The sequence below is a fragment of the Pleurodeles waltl genome, chromosome 4_1, assembly GCF_031143425.1.
Source record: "Pleurodeles waltl isolate 20211129_DDA chromosome 4_1, aPleWal1.hap1.20221129, whole genome shotgun sequence".
Taxonomy (NCBI): Eukaryota; Metazoa; Chordata; class Amphibia; order Caudata; family Salamandridae; genus Pleurodeles; species Pleurodeles waltl.
The window spans coordinates 746049977-746064020 of NC_090442.1; the positions used below are offsets into that span (position 1 = coordinate 746049977).

The window sequence follows — 14044 nt, forward strand, 5'->3', positions numbered from 1 at the left end:
TGGGCAGTATTTGTAGAATGGGGGCATACATTTAAAGGTTAGATGACCGTTCTAATTTTGCATCACTGCGAGTTTCCCCACTTTGATATCATTGGGGCAAGTCAGCTATATGTACTACAATTTTATCATTACATATTCACCTTTGAAAAGCACCTGCCTGTAAAAGGCAGAGTCATGAGGAGGTTACAGAAAATAATTATCAGTCCTCATCATTACCCACTTCATATTTTCGGATAAAAAACCCCACCCTGTCAAAACCAATACCTTAAATGCAAGAATTAGAACAATTCAGAGAGGTCATTTTAGCACAAGAGTATGCTACAACTGCCAGACCAATTCTTCTCACCAAAACGCACACTGCAACCCCCAAGAAGACTGTTAGGAGCTGTGAACTAGGAAGATGCATGAAAGAGGCCTGTATGCAGCAGCTGTGGTACCTTTCTCATACAGAACCTCCCTGCAACAGAGATTATGCCTGTCATTACACAGTGAGTAACATTGACATAAAGAACACACAGTCAAGAAAAGATGGAGACACTCTAGGAAAAGGGAATTTTGCTTCATAAGCAGGTATCCAGGATGTCTGAAAATAGGAGTCATTTTAGCGACAACCTTTCAGCCTGGGAACCAATAATTTGGCCGGTGGGATTTTGATGTGCTAGGTGTCACTTAACTCTACACCTAGTTTAAATCACACTGGATTTGCCGGGTGTAGTGTTGACACACGATATAATTAATAGATTTCTATTCTAAAGCATGGTTTGCAGTGACCTAGTAGAAAAAGGGAAACCTATTACAAGTTGAATTTTTAAACACCAGTTGGACAGCTCAGGTGCTCGGGCACTCTTGCCTAGCTGATTAAGCATCTCTCTCTTACTGCTTGACAGCATCATGGAGTAAGCGATGAAGCCCCCCAAACATCAGAATAAAGTGGTCTACACCTCACCTGAAGTATCGCTTTTGGCTGCTGGTACTCTTTTCCATGGCATCTAGGGACCCCATACCTCTATATTTTTTTAGTCTTACTCCATCAGAAAAGAAATACTCTCCAGGGGCCTCGGTTGTGGCTGCTAGTAATGAACCCATCATTACTTGTTTGAAGATGGCAAGGAGAGAGAAATCAAACACATTAGAATAGTTCAGCTGCCAAAACACACTCTTTAACATTCTATATACAGGGTTCAGTGCTCCCTCCAAAACAAACACGTAAACTCTACTTCACTGATTTAAGAATTTTATTGGCCAAGTATTTTTAAAGGTTACTGAGCACACCTTCCTTCAACAGTGTATTCCTTTCACTTGCACTCTATTCCCAAAGTAATTTGCCTTTATAGTTTGCATCTTCTGCGAAATGAGGTTGCCACTTTTCAAAACGTAATGACTCATGCTTCTACATACAAAAGGAGATGAACTGCACAAGTGGCCCTACTATTAAAAATGTGTCATGAATATGCCTTGAACCTTAAGGACTCATAAAAGAATAATTGTGTTGCATGCCTTTTAATTTTTGTAATTAAATTAAACTTTGTTATGACAATCCAGGACAAAGTCCCAAGGACGGATGCCAAGAAATGTCTGCCATCTCAAAACTCCCAGCTCCTGTTGTCGAAGACGAGACTAGATAGCTAACTACATTGAAATGATAAACAGAAGTAATCGCAAAGCATTTGGAATCAGAGTTTTATATCAAACACATCATGAGGAAAACTACACTTAATCATATCTAGTCAAGAAATATCATTTATGATGATTGCAAATGATAAAATTAATTCTTAAATTCATACAGGCAAAATTCGAACTGTAAAACAAACAAACTCATGGGATTTTATTAGATACTCAAATGTAGGTTAAACTTTGTAAAGGTCATTTTTGGTTAACGGTGTATAACTTGTTCATGTCCATGATTATAAAAATTCAGCTAAAATTCTGCAAATTAGTCCCTTAGCCACAAGTCCAAACAATGATCTACAGATTCTAGATTGCAAAATATTGAAAATGTCACTTACCCAGTGTACATCTGTTCGTGGCATCAGTCGCTGGAGATTCACATGTTCTGCATAGCTCGCCATCTGGTGTTGGGTCGGAGTGTTACAAGTTGTTTTTCTTCGAAGAAGTCTTTCGAGTCACGGGACCGAGTGACTCCTCCTTCTGTCTCCATTGCGCATGGGCGTCGACTCCATCTTCGATTGTTTTCCCCGCAGAGGGTGAGGTAGGAGTTGTGTTGTAGTAATAGTGCCCATGCAATGGAGTGACTAAGTATGTACCTATTTAAGGTTAAAATAATATATATACAAATGTACAAAATTGAAGCTAACTTCCAAACTGCTACAGGCTCCCGGGGAGGTGGGTGGGCACATGTGAATCTCCAGCGACTGATGCCATGAACAGATGTACACTGGGTAAGTGACATTTTCAGTTCGATGGCATCTGTCGCTGTAGATACACATGTTCTGCATAGACTAGTAAGCAGTTATCTCCCCAAAAGCGGTGGCTCAGCCTGTAGGAATGGAAGTGGTTTGAAATAATGTTCTTAACACGGCTTGACCTACTGTGGCTTGCTGTGCGGATAACACGTCTACACAGTAGTGCTTGGTGAACGTGTGTGGCGTAGACCATGTGGCTGCCTTACATATTTCTTGCATTGGGATGTTTCCTAGAAAGGCCATGGTAGCACCTTTTTTTCTGGTTGAGTGTGCCCTTGGTGTAATGGGCAGTTGTCGTTTTGCTTTAAGGTAGCAGATTTGGATGCATTTAACTATCCATCTGGCTATACCTTGTTTTGATATTAGGTTTCCTGCATGAGGTTTTTGGAATGCAATAGTTGTTTAGTCTTTCTGATGTTTTTCGTTCTGTCAATGTAGTACATTAATGCTCTTTTGACATCTAATGTATGTAGTGCCCTCTCAGCTACGGAATCTGGCTGTGGGAAGAACACTGGTAGTTCCACTGTTTGATTTAGGTGGAACGGTGAAATAACCTTTGGAAAAAATTTAGGATTAGTCCTTAGGACGACTTTATTTTTGTGTAGTTGTATAAAAGGTTCTTGTATTGTAAACGCCTGAATTTTGCTTACTCTTCTTAGAGATGTAATGGCGATGAGAAATGCAACCTTCCAGGTTAGGAACTGTATTTCGCAAGAGTGCATGGGTTCAAAAGGTGGACCCATGAGTCTTGTTAAGACAACATTCAAGTTCCATGAAGGAACAGGTGGTGTTCTTGGTGGTATAATTCTTTTTAAGGCCTTCCATGAATGCTTTAATGACTGGTATCCTATATAGGGAAGTTGAATAGGTAGTCTGCAGGTATGCAGATATTGCCGCAAGGTGTATTTTAATGGAAGAGAAGGCTAGGTTAGATTTTTGTAAGTGAAGCAAGTAACCCACTACGTCCTTTGGAGTTGCGTGTAAAGGTTGGATCTGATTATGATGGCAGTAGCAGACAAACCTCTTCCATTTACTTGCATAGCAGTGCCTAGTGGACGGCCTTCTGGCTTGCTTTATGACGTCCATACATTCTTGGGTAAGTTGTAAGTGTCCGAATTCTAGGATTTCAGGAGCCAGATTGCTAGATTCAGCGATGCTGGATCTGGATGTCTGATCTGTTGGTTGTGTTGTGTTAACAGATCCTGCCTGTTGGGCAATTTGATGTGGGTTACTACTGATAGGTCTAGCAGTGTTGTGTACCAGGGTTGCGTTGCCCAAGTTGGTGCTATTAAAATGAGTTTGAGTTTGTTTTGACTCAATTTGTTTACCAGATAAGGAAGGAGAGGGAGAGGAGGAAAAGCGTAGGCAAATATCCCTGACCAGTTCATCCATAGGGCATTGCCTTGGGACTGCCTGTGTGGGTATTTGGATGCGAAGTTTTGCCATTTTGCGTTCTCTCTTGTTGCAAACAAGTCTATTTGAGGTGTTCCCCAGAGTCTGAAGTAAGTGTTTAGAATTTGGGGGTGAATTTCCCATTCGTGGACCTGTTGGTGATCTCGAGAGAGATTGTCTGCAAGTTGATTCTGGATCCCTGGAATAAACTGCGCTATTAGGCGAATGTGGTTGTGAATTGCCCATCGCCATATCTTCTGTGCTAGAAGGCTCAACTGCGTTGAGTGTGTCCCCCCCTGTTTGTTTAGATAATACATTGCTGTCATGTTGTCTGTTTTGACAAGAATGTATTTGTGAGTTATAATTGGTTGGAAAGCCCTTAATGCTTGAAAAACTGCTAGCATTTCTAGGTGATTTATATGCAGTTTTGTTTGATGTACGTTCCATTGTCCTTGTATGCTGTGTTGATCGAGGTGTGCTCCCCACCCTGTCATGGAAGCATCTGTTGTTATTATGCATTGTGGCACTGGGTCTTGGAATGGCCGCCCTTTGTTTAAATTTATACTGTTCCACCATAGAAGCGAGAGGTAAGTTTGGCGGTCTATTAACACCAGATCTAGAAGGTGACCCTGTGCTTGTGACCATTGTGATGCTAGGCACTGTTGTAAGGGCCTCATGTGTAGTCTTGCGTTCGGGACAATGGCTATGCATGAAGACATCATGCCTAGGAGTTGTAATATCATCTTTGCTTGTATTGTTTGTGTTGGATACATGCGTTGTATGATCTTGTTGAAATTTTGAATTCTTTGTGGACTTGGAGTGGCTACTCCTTTTGTTGTGTCTATTATGGCTCCCAGGTATTGTTGTACTTTGCAAGGCAAAATGTTGGATTTTGCAAAGTTGACGGTGAACCCTAGTTTGTAAAGGGTTTGTATGATTTGATTTGTGTGTTGTAAGCACTTTGTTAGTGAATTGGTTTTGATTAGCCAGTCGTCTAGATACGGGAATACATGTATTTGCTGCCTTCTGATGTGTGCAGCCACTACTGCTAGACATTTTGTAAAGACTCTTGGTGCAGTTGTTAAACCAAAAGGCAATACTTTGAATTGGTAATGTATTCCTTTGAATACGAACCGTAGGTATTTCCTGTGCGACGGATGTATTGGTATATAGAAATACGCGTCTTTGAGGTCTAAGGTTGTCATGTAGTCCTGTAGTTTTAGCAATGGTAACACTTCTTGTAGCGTGACCATGTGAAAGTGGTCTGATCTGATGTAGGTGTTTAGTATTCTGAGGTCTAGGATTGGTCTCAGTGTTTTGTCCTTTTTTGGTATTAAGAAGTACAGTGAATAGACTCCTGTGTTTGTTTGTGTGTTTGGTACTAATTCGATTGCATTCTTTTGCAATAGTGCTTGAACTTCTATTTCCAGGAGTTCGGAATGTTGTTTTGATAAATTCTGTGCTTTTGGTGGTATGTTTGGAGGGAATTGTAGGAATTCTATGCAATAACCATGTTGGATAATTGCTAAGACCCAAGTGTCTGTAGTTATTTCCTCCCATGCTTTGTAATGATGACCTATTCTTCCCCCCACTGGTGTTGTGTGGAGGGGGTGAGTGACATCTGAGTCACTGCTTGGTTGTAGGGGTTTTTGGGCTTTGAAATTTTCCTCTATTCCTAGGGAATTGCCCTCCTCTGTATTGGCCCCGAAAGCCTCCCCTGTACTGTCCCTGGTAGCTGGACGGTGTTGCCTGCGAGGTGCTGGCTTGTGTGGCCTGACCCCGAAACCCCCCTCTAAAGGGTGTCTTGCGGAAGGTGCTGTAGGTTCCTCTGCTCTGCGGGGAGTAGAGTGCGCCCATGGCTTTAGCAGTATCAGTGTCTTTTTTAAGTTTTTCGATTGCCGTGTCCACTTCTGGTCTGAACAGTTGTTTTTCGTTGAATGGCATATTGAGCACTGCCTGCTGTATCTCTGGTTTGAACCCAGACGTTCTTAGCCATGCGTGCCTTCTAATGGTCACAGATGTATTAATTGTTCTTGCAGCTGTGTCTGCTGCGTCCATAGAAGAACGTATCTGGTTATTTGATATGTTCTGCCCTTCCTCAACCACCTGCTTTGCCCTCTTTTGTAGTTCCTTGGGAAGATGCTCGATGAGGTGTTGCATCTCATCCCAATGGGCTCTGTCATAGCGCGCAAGTAGTGCTTGAGAGTTAGCGATACGCCACTGGTTTGCAGCTTTTACTGCGACTCTTTTCCCAGCTGCATCGAACTTGCGGCTCTCTTTATCTGGGGGTGGTGCATCCCCAGATGTGTGGGAGTTGGCTCTTTTCCGAGCTGCTCCTACTACGACGGAATCTGGTGGCAGCTGTGTGGTGATGAAAACAGGGTCCGTAGGAGGTGCCTTATACTTCTTTTCCACCCTTGGCGTTATTGCCCTACTTTTGACCGGCTCCTTGAATATTTCCTTTGCGTGCCGAAGCATACCTGGCAGCATAGGCAGGCTTTGGTAGGAGCTGTGGGTGGAGGAGAGGGTGTTGAATAAAAAGTCATCCTCGACTTGTTCTGAGTGGAGGTTTACGTTGTGGAATTGTGCTGCTCTAGCCACCACTTGAGAGTATGCTGAGCTGTCTTCTGGTGGTGAGGGCTTTGTTGGATATGCCTCCGGACTGTTGTCCGACACCGGGGCGTCATATAAGTCCCAAGCGTCTTGATCCTGGTCACCTTGGCTCATGGTGGTGTGAGCCGGGGAATGTGACGGAGTTTGCGCTGGTGAGACGTTAATTACAGGTGGAGGAGAGGGTGGCGGAGTCACCTTTTTCACCATTTTTGTTTGTGGCGCCTGGTCTGTTTGAAACTCCAGTCTCCTTTTTCTCCTAATAGGGGGAAGGGTGCTTATTCTTCCCCTTCCCTGCTGTATGAAAATATGTTTTTGCGTATGGTCCACTTCAGTGGATTGCAGCTCTTCCTCAAACCTATGCTTTCACATCTGAGAGGACAGTGATTGTTCCTCTGTATAAGAGCCTGGACCTGGGTCGGTTACGGGTTGTTTCGGCACCAAAACCCTGCCTGTATCTCTTTTCGGCTCCGAGGTGGCTTTTTTCTTTTTTGGCGTCGAAACCTCTCGGCGTCGATCTTCGTCGGTGCCGCTGTCTCGGCGTCGAGCCGCTTCTACACCGCTATCTCGGTGTCGTTGTTTTTCTCCAGCACTTTCTCGATCCCGAGAAGGCTGCGTGCCGGTGTCTCGACCGGAGTCGGACGATCTCGGCACTGTTTTGGCCTTTTTCGGTGCCGATGGTCGGTCACCGAATTTATGGGTGGAGCCATGGCCTGGTGGCAGTGGCGTCCCCTGGGCCTTGTCACTTTTCTTCTGTGTTGTTTTCGACGTCTTACTCACGGTTCTTTGATCGTCGAATTCCTCGGAGTCCGATTCGTGGATCGAAAAGGTTTCTTGTTCCTCGAACTCTCGGTGCGCTGTCGGCGTGGACGCCATCTGAAGTCTCCTGGCTCGACGGTCACGGAGTGTCTTTCGGGACCGGAACGCACGACAGGCCTCGCAAGTCTCTTCACTGTGCTCAGGCGACAGGCACAGGTTACAGACCAAATGTTGGTCTGTATACGGGTATTTGTTGTGGCATTTGGGACAAAAACAGAACAGGGTTCGGTCCATCGACGTTGTTCGACACGCGGTCGGGCCGACCAGGCCCCGACGGGGGATCGAAAACTACCCCGAAGGGCACCGGAGCGCGTCGATCTTCGATGCGGTGTTGACTCTAACTACGCCGATCCCGAACGCAACAATACTGGCGAAAATCTTCCGATATTAACTAACTTTCCGTTCCGAAACTCGGAGCGACAGGAACACGTCCGAACCCGATGTCGGAAAGAAAACAATCGAAGATGGAGTCGACGCCCATGCGCAATGGAGACAGAAGGAGGAGTCACTCGGTCCCGTGACTCGAAAGACTTCTTCGAAGAAAAACAACTTGTAACACTCCGACCCAACACCAGATGGCGAGCTATGCAGAACATGTGTATCTACAGCGACAGATGCCATCGAACTCATGTTTATCGTCCGTGATACAGTACAAAATTATTTAATATGTAGTAGGAGCAGAAGTGTATTGATGTCATTATTGATATTTTTTCAAAAATGCTGGTTCAAAGTGGTGGAGCTGGGAGCATGAGGGTGTATGTACACTTTCACATGAAGAGCATAACATCATGATTCTTTTATAGGAGCGTGACCCAGCAACAAGGTTTTTGTTAATATGCAATTTCAAAATCAATGATAAAGTGGGTAATGGTTTTGTTGGATTAAAGTGGAGCACATAATTATGAGGCTTACAAGATATGCTGCACTGATCCAAATATAGAGTGTGCAGCATCAGATTATGTAAAAAACAATAAGGGAACATAAATAATAATAAAAAGGACATAAAATAAACCACCACAAAGGAAAAATCAAATAAGAGCTTTCATTTAATGATGGAAACTCTGCTATTCATTTTACAAAAAAGTGACTGTTTTGTTAGATGAAAAATGCTGGGGTAATGATTTATGTAAAGCTAATAAATTGTGTGGAATTTTGACATTTGTGAGAGATCAGTAGTATAACTGAAAATATTAAAGCATAAATATAGCCATATGGCCCGCCGTAGTGGGCTACAATGGCCACTAAAGGCCCACTCCAGCGTTAAAGGTCCGAGCCGAAGGGGAGGCATTTAATGCCGGTACAGCACAGCTAAGGAGGGCTATGAGACTATTAGAACATTCTGCCACAAGAGGGGGCAATGTTCTAATAAATAAAAGAAGGCCTCAAAGAGCCCCTGGTGACTGAAATCCCCTCGGGCTTGGTGAGGCCTTTGTTCACTGCAACAGCTGGGAACAAAAACACTGGAATGTTGGAGCTCCGGGCGTCTACCAGCCATTAGAAGCCCAGAACACTCCTTTTATTTCAGTGGCGCTCCCAACATTCCAATGCTCTATTCGTACTTAAAGCATTCTGAGAAGCAAAACAAATTTTGTAGAGTTTACAAGTTTTTAAGGATTATTCTTTACTGCTATTTAGCTATCTGCAAAAATGTTTTTACTATTAATGGATCACAAAATGAGGGAATGTTAGATGTACCTGTTGATGCACCAAGGGCTAAAGCTTTTACTACATGGCCCACAGTCTGGATTCCACCATCTGCGACTACAGGGACACCAAACCTGCGTGCGTATTCTGCCACTTTATAAACCGCAGTCCCCTGTGGTCTGCCACATGCCATCACTGAAAGGAAGAACACAACCACCTGCATTATTATGTGCCCAAGGGATCAAAAGGTGTACAAGAAAACCTGCTTCCTTCACCATACCAGACATCTATACTATAGAAACATTGGCAATCTCTCCAACTGATGATGGCAGGAAATTTTCAACAGGCACATCTTGATGTTTCCTCTTCTGACTATGGAGCCTTCTGATTTTACTCTTACTTTAGGATTAGTATCCAGTATCAGTCATGTAACTTTAAATTACATTTAGTCATTGCTTTACTCCCCCACAGTGATAAAATGATTCCATAAATTTGCAGCCCTGCATAAAAACCTTGTAAATGTCTTGAGTCTCTTCTGACAATAAATTCCGTGATCCCTTCATCTGGCTCACCTCCAGTACAATGTGTTCATTTCCTCCACTGTAATAGTATTAGAGATGTATGTAAACATCCATCATACCTCATTACCTGCAACCTTCTATGGAAAGCTCCCTTAACGTCTGATTATATTTCTCATGCAGGTTGTACTCCCATCTCAGGCGCTCTTGACTTTGATTAGACTGCCCTCAATCTGCCTCTTTTTTTTTTTTTTTTTTTTTACAAAAACCCTTTAGAAGAGGACACTTTTCTGTAGGTAATACTTCCCCAATAATTTCAAATGTGATGTTTTTCTGAGGGTTAAAACGCCATATGCCCCACTACTGCTTCCTGAATCTTCTGTTAACCATGGTACATTAGTTTGCAACCTTTGAGAAATTATTTAATGTAACCCATAAGTGTCTTCTATGTTATGGCTGAATTACCCTATGCCTAATCTTGTACTGCACTCCCAAGTATTATGGCACTTTGCGGGACTGAATGAAAAGTGACACTTCTGACCACTTGAGTTTTATAACAATGCCAATATCCTTTGAAATGGGAACCATAGGAAGGCTGTCCTTGTAACTCCTTCTGCAGCCACTTCAAATTCTACCTTCTTTACCACATTTCATATCATGGGAGTTGGTTTTAACACAACCATAGAACCCCCCATAGAAACAGGTATAAATACTTTACAGAAAGCATGCCATGACAAACTAAAACAACTTCAGCAACCATTGGAATATTTTACAAAAAGGTTACAGATCACACAGATACGTATACAACTGCTGCAGATTCAGGACTGACCTGAGCTCTGCAGGTGGGAAAGATACAACCGTACCCTAAATTTCATGGGAAAATCGTAGGCAAAGCACATGCAAAAATGTTTGCTAGCTTAATACATGTTTGATACAGGGTTGCCATCAATTTTATGACATTTTCCTGGTGCTCAAATGCCAATTAATGCCTCAAACCATTGCAGCAGAGCAAGTATCGTATTTTTAATTGACACTGCACATTTAAAAAAGTCCAAGTTTGATTTGCATCTATACATTTCAATGGATATCTCAAAACAGGCATCCCATGCAGCTTGTTGCTGGAGCAAACAAATATTAAAAACAGGACAGTCACTTAAAGCAAACATAAGAAAGAGACAAGTTAAGTGTAATTATTGAACTAGAGAGGTGAAATGTTAGCTGGTGTTTGATACTCTTTTTAAAAGCTTGCGCCAGAACCCCAATGTAAAGAATAAATAGGAAAGAAATTAACTTAACCACATAGTTGAGTGTCCTCACCTTCCTGCGTGATGCAAATAGACCCACAACCCATTCCTACACGCAGGGCATCCACACCAGCATCAATAAGATTTTTGGCCTGAGCCGCAGTTACAACTGTGGATACAAAGAGAAAAAAATAAAAATAAAACAAAATTCTTAAGGATATATTGTAAGGTAAGTATTTCAATATTTTAAAGCACTTCCCAACAACAAAACTGCTTGGATCTAAAGCACTGAATAAAATGTGCATTTAAGCAACCCCAGCATCTCTAGGCAATAGTTTGACTGCACTACAGTCACCACAATACATCTGCATAGGCAACAGTCCACTCCCTTCAATTAAACACCAACATTAAATGTGTACTTTACTTTAAATATCAAGATATTTTAGAGCAGGCCACGTTTAGGGAAGCATATTGAGCATCGTTGGGAAGTACCTTTCATAGAGTGGCCCCTGTTCTACATGCTTGTTCACTTGTTTCTAAAAAAAGATAATAGCACGCAAAAATATACCACTAACATTTAGCTTGCCCTACTGTATCATCGTTACCTGCAAGCATGTCAAACACTTTCTATATAAATGTTAATTAATGGAAAAGGCCAATTGCAGCAGCTTGTACCAGGGTGGGAAAGAACCTTACGGTCCTAACAGCGCATTATGCAAAGGCCGCTTGCACTGCAGGTACCATTACAAATTCCTAAAGACGTTTCCCCACTAACCACCAGGTGCCTGGCCATGTGAGAAGTAAAACAGACTGGCGGACTCTTACCCAGAGACAGACACCGACACGTACACATTCTGTGTCCAACACCCATCTTTGGTTCGACTAATTCATATCTTTGAGTGAGATGTAAGTTACAAAATGAACCAAGGTTTATCACACAAATTAATGGTTTTAATGGCCAGTTAAGTTACTCTAAGCCAAAAGTAAATGCAAGAAACGCACAATGACATCAAAGGCTGTTGGTGCAAGTAGGTTCCCCAGACACTCACCATTCCCACCAACCACCTGTAGCTCAGGGTATTTCTGTTTGATGTAATGGATCATGTTAATCTGATACACTGAATTTCCCTGAGATGAGTCCTGAAAAAATGGCAAAAATATGAAAGTTAGAATGAAAAAGAAATCAACTTTAACAATGTAGAGATGAGGAGTTATTGACCGACGACTTAATGTTAAGAATGGGAATAGTGAAAGATTTAACTTTTTAGTATCTAATTCAAACAGCTGTTCCCAGAGTGGATCTCTAAAAAGGAAATACATGCATCTTCCACTGCTTTAATGATAGCCACCAGACAAACAAACATGGTGGACGTTGATAAAAAGTGTCACAGGCGATTACTACAGCACCTTGAAAAAGAAAAATGGGGACACTGGACCATATAGTATAGTTAGAATAACTCAAGCAGTAAAAAAGGAACACTCTTGTAGCTCTACAAGAACTTAGGCTTTAATAAAGTTTGAAGAACAGAGGAGACACACTCAGCCCCAATCAAATGGTTTGTCCATATCAAGCAGTCAGAATAAGATTACAAAAAAAGTGAACAACTGCTAGTAGGCTATCTCAGAAGCAAACTAAGATTGGGTATAAAGTATGAGAGCAAACAGAACTGAAAACAATACAGCTGAAAAACATCAGTTATGAAAAAAACTTCACAAAGTTTGGGGCATAATTCAGAACTCACGTCTTCCTCATCAGCATCAATCGGGAAGTTCCACTTAGCACACTGTGCACTTGTAAGGAAATGCCTCCTTGGCATGGTTATCCCCTGACTTTTTGCCTTTGCTGATGCTATGTTTTGAATTGAAAGTGTGCTGAGGCCTGCTAACCAGGCCCCAGCACCAGTGTTCTTTCCCTAACCTGTACTTTTGTTCCCACAATTGGCACACCCTGGCATCCAGGTAAGTCCCTTGTAACTGGTACCTCTGGTACCAAGGGCCCTGATGCCAGGGAAGGTCTCTAAGGGCTGCAGCATATCTTATGCCACCCTGGGAACCCCTCACTCAGCACAGACACACTGCTTGCCAGCTTGTGTGTGCTGGTGAGGACAAAACGAGTAAGTCGACATGGCACTCCCCTCAGGGTGCCATGCCAACCTCACACTGCCTATGCAGTATAGATAAGTCACCCCTCTAGCAGGCCTTACAGCCCTAAGGCAGTGTGCACTATACCATAGGTGAGGGCACCAGTGCATGAGCACTGTGCCCCTACAGTGTCTAAGCAAAATCTTAGACATTGTAAGTGCAGGGTAGCCATAAGAGTATATGGTCTGGGAGTCTGTCAAACACGAACTCCACAGCACCATAATGGCTACACTGAAAACTGGGAAGTTTGGTATCAAACTTCTCAGCACAATAAATGCACACTGATGCCAGTGTACATTTTATTGTGAAATACACCCCAGAGGGCACCTTAGAGGTGCCCCCTGAAACCTTAACCAACTACCTGTGTAGGCTGACTGGTTTTAGCAGCCTGCCACACTCGAGACATGTTGCTGGCCCCATGGGGAGAGTGCCTTTGTCACTCTGTGGCCAGTAACAAAGCCTGCACTGGGTGGAGATGCTATCACCTCCCCCATGCAGGAGCTGTAACACCTGGCGGTGAGCCTCAAAGGCTCACCCCCTTTGTTCCAGAACCACAGGACACTCCAGCTAGTGGAGTTGCCCGCCCCCTCCGGCCACGGCCCCACTTTTGGCGGCAAGGCCGGAGGAAATAATGCGAATAACAAGGAGGAGTCACTGGCCAGTCAGGACAGCCCCTAAGGTGTCCTGAGATGAAGTGACTAACTTTTAGAAATCCTCCATCTTGCAGATGGAGGATTCCCCCAATAGGGATAGGAATGTGACCCCCTCCCCTTGGGAGGAGGCACAAAGAGGGTGTACCCACCCTCAGGGCTAGTAGCCATTGGCTACTAACCCCCCAGACCTAAACACACCCTTAAATTTAGTATTCAAGGGCTCCCCTGAACCTAAGAATTTAGATTCCTGCAACTTAAAGAAGAAGAAGACTGCTGAGCTGAAAAACCCTGCAGAAGAAGAAGACAACACCAACTGCTTTGGCCCCAGCCCTACCAGCCTGTCTCCCTCCTTCAGAAGAAAACTGCTCCAGCGACGCTTTCCCCAGGACCAGCGACCTCTGAATCCTCAGAGGACTGCCCTGCTTCCAAAAGACCAAGAAACTCCTGAGGACAGCGGCCCTGTTCAACAAAGACTGCAACTTTGTTTCCAGAGGAGCAGATTTAAAGACCCCTGCAATCCCCGCAAGAAGCGTGAGACTTGCAACACTGCACCCGGCGACCCCGACTCGACTGGTGGAGAACCAACGCTACAGGGAGGA

At 43.5% G+C, this 14044-nt stretch overlaps 1 protein-coding gene across 4 annotated transcripts in view; it reads right to left on the minus strand.

Annotated features, from left to right (window-relative positions):
• IMPDH1 (inosine monophosphate dehydrogenase 1) overlaps positions 1-14044 on the minus strand; it is a 357871-nt gene that overhangs the window by 76245 nt on the left and 267582 nt on the right. For 2 of the 4 annotated variants that reach the window (XM_069229367.1, XM_069229370.1), the window contains exons 9-12: positions 11700-11790; positions 10703-10819; positions 8940-9083; positions 947-1091 (exon numbers count right to left, since the gene is read on the minus strand). In XM_069229367.1, the coding sequence (XP_069085468.1) occupies positions 947-1091; positions 8940-9083; positions 10703-10819; positions 11700-11790 (497 nt within the window). The remainder of the gene's footprint in view (positions 1-946; positions 1092-8939; positions 9084-10702; positions 10820-11699; positions 11791-14044) is intronic. The other 2 variants (XM_069229368.1, XM_069229371.1) reach the window with 1 other exon arrangement.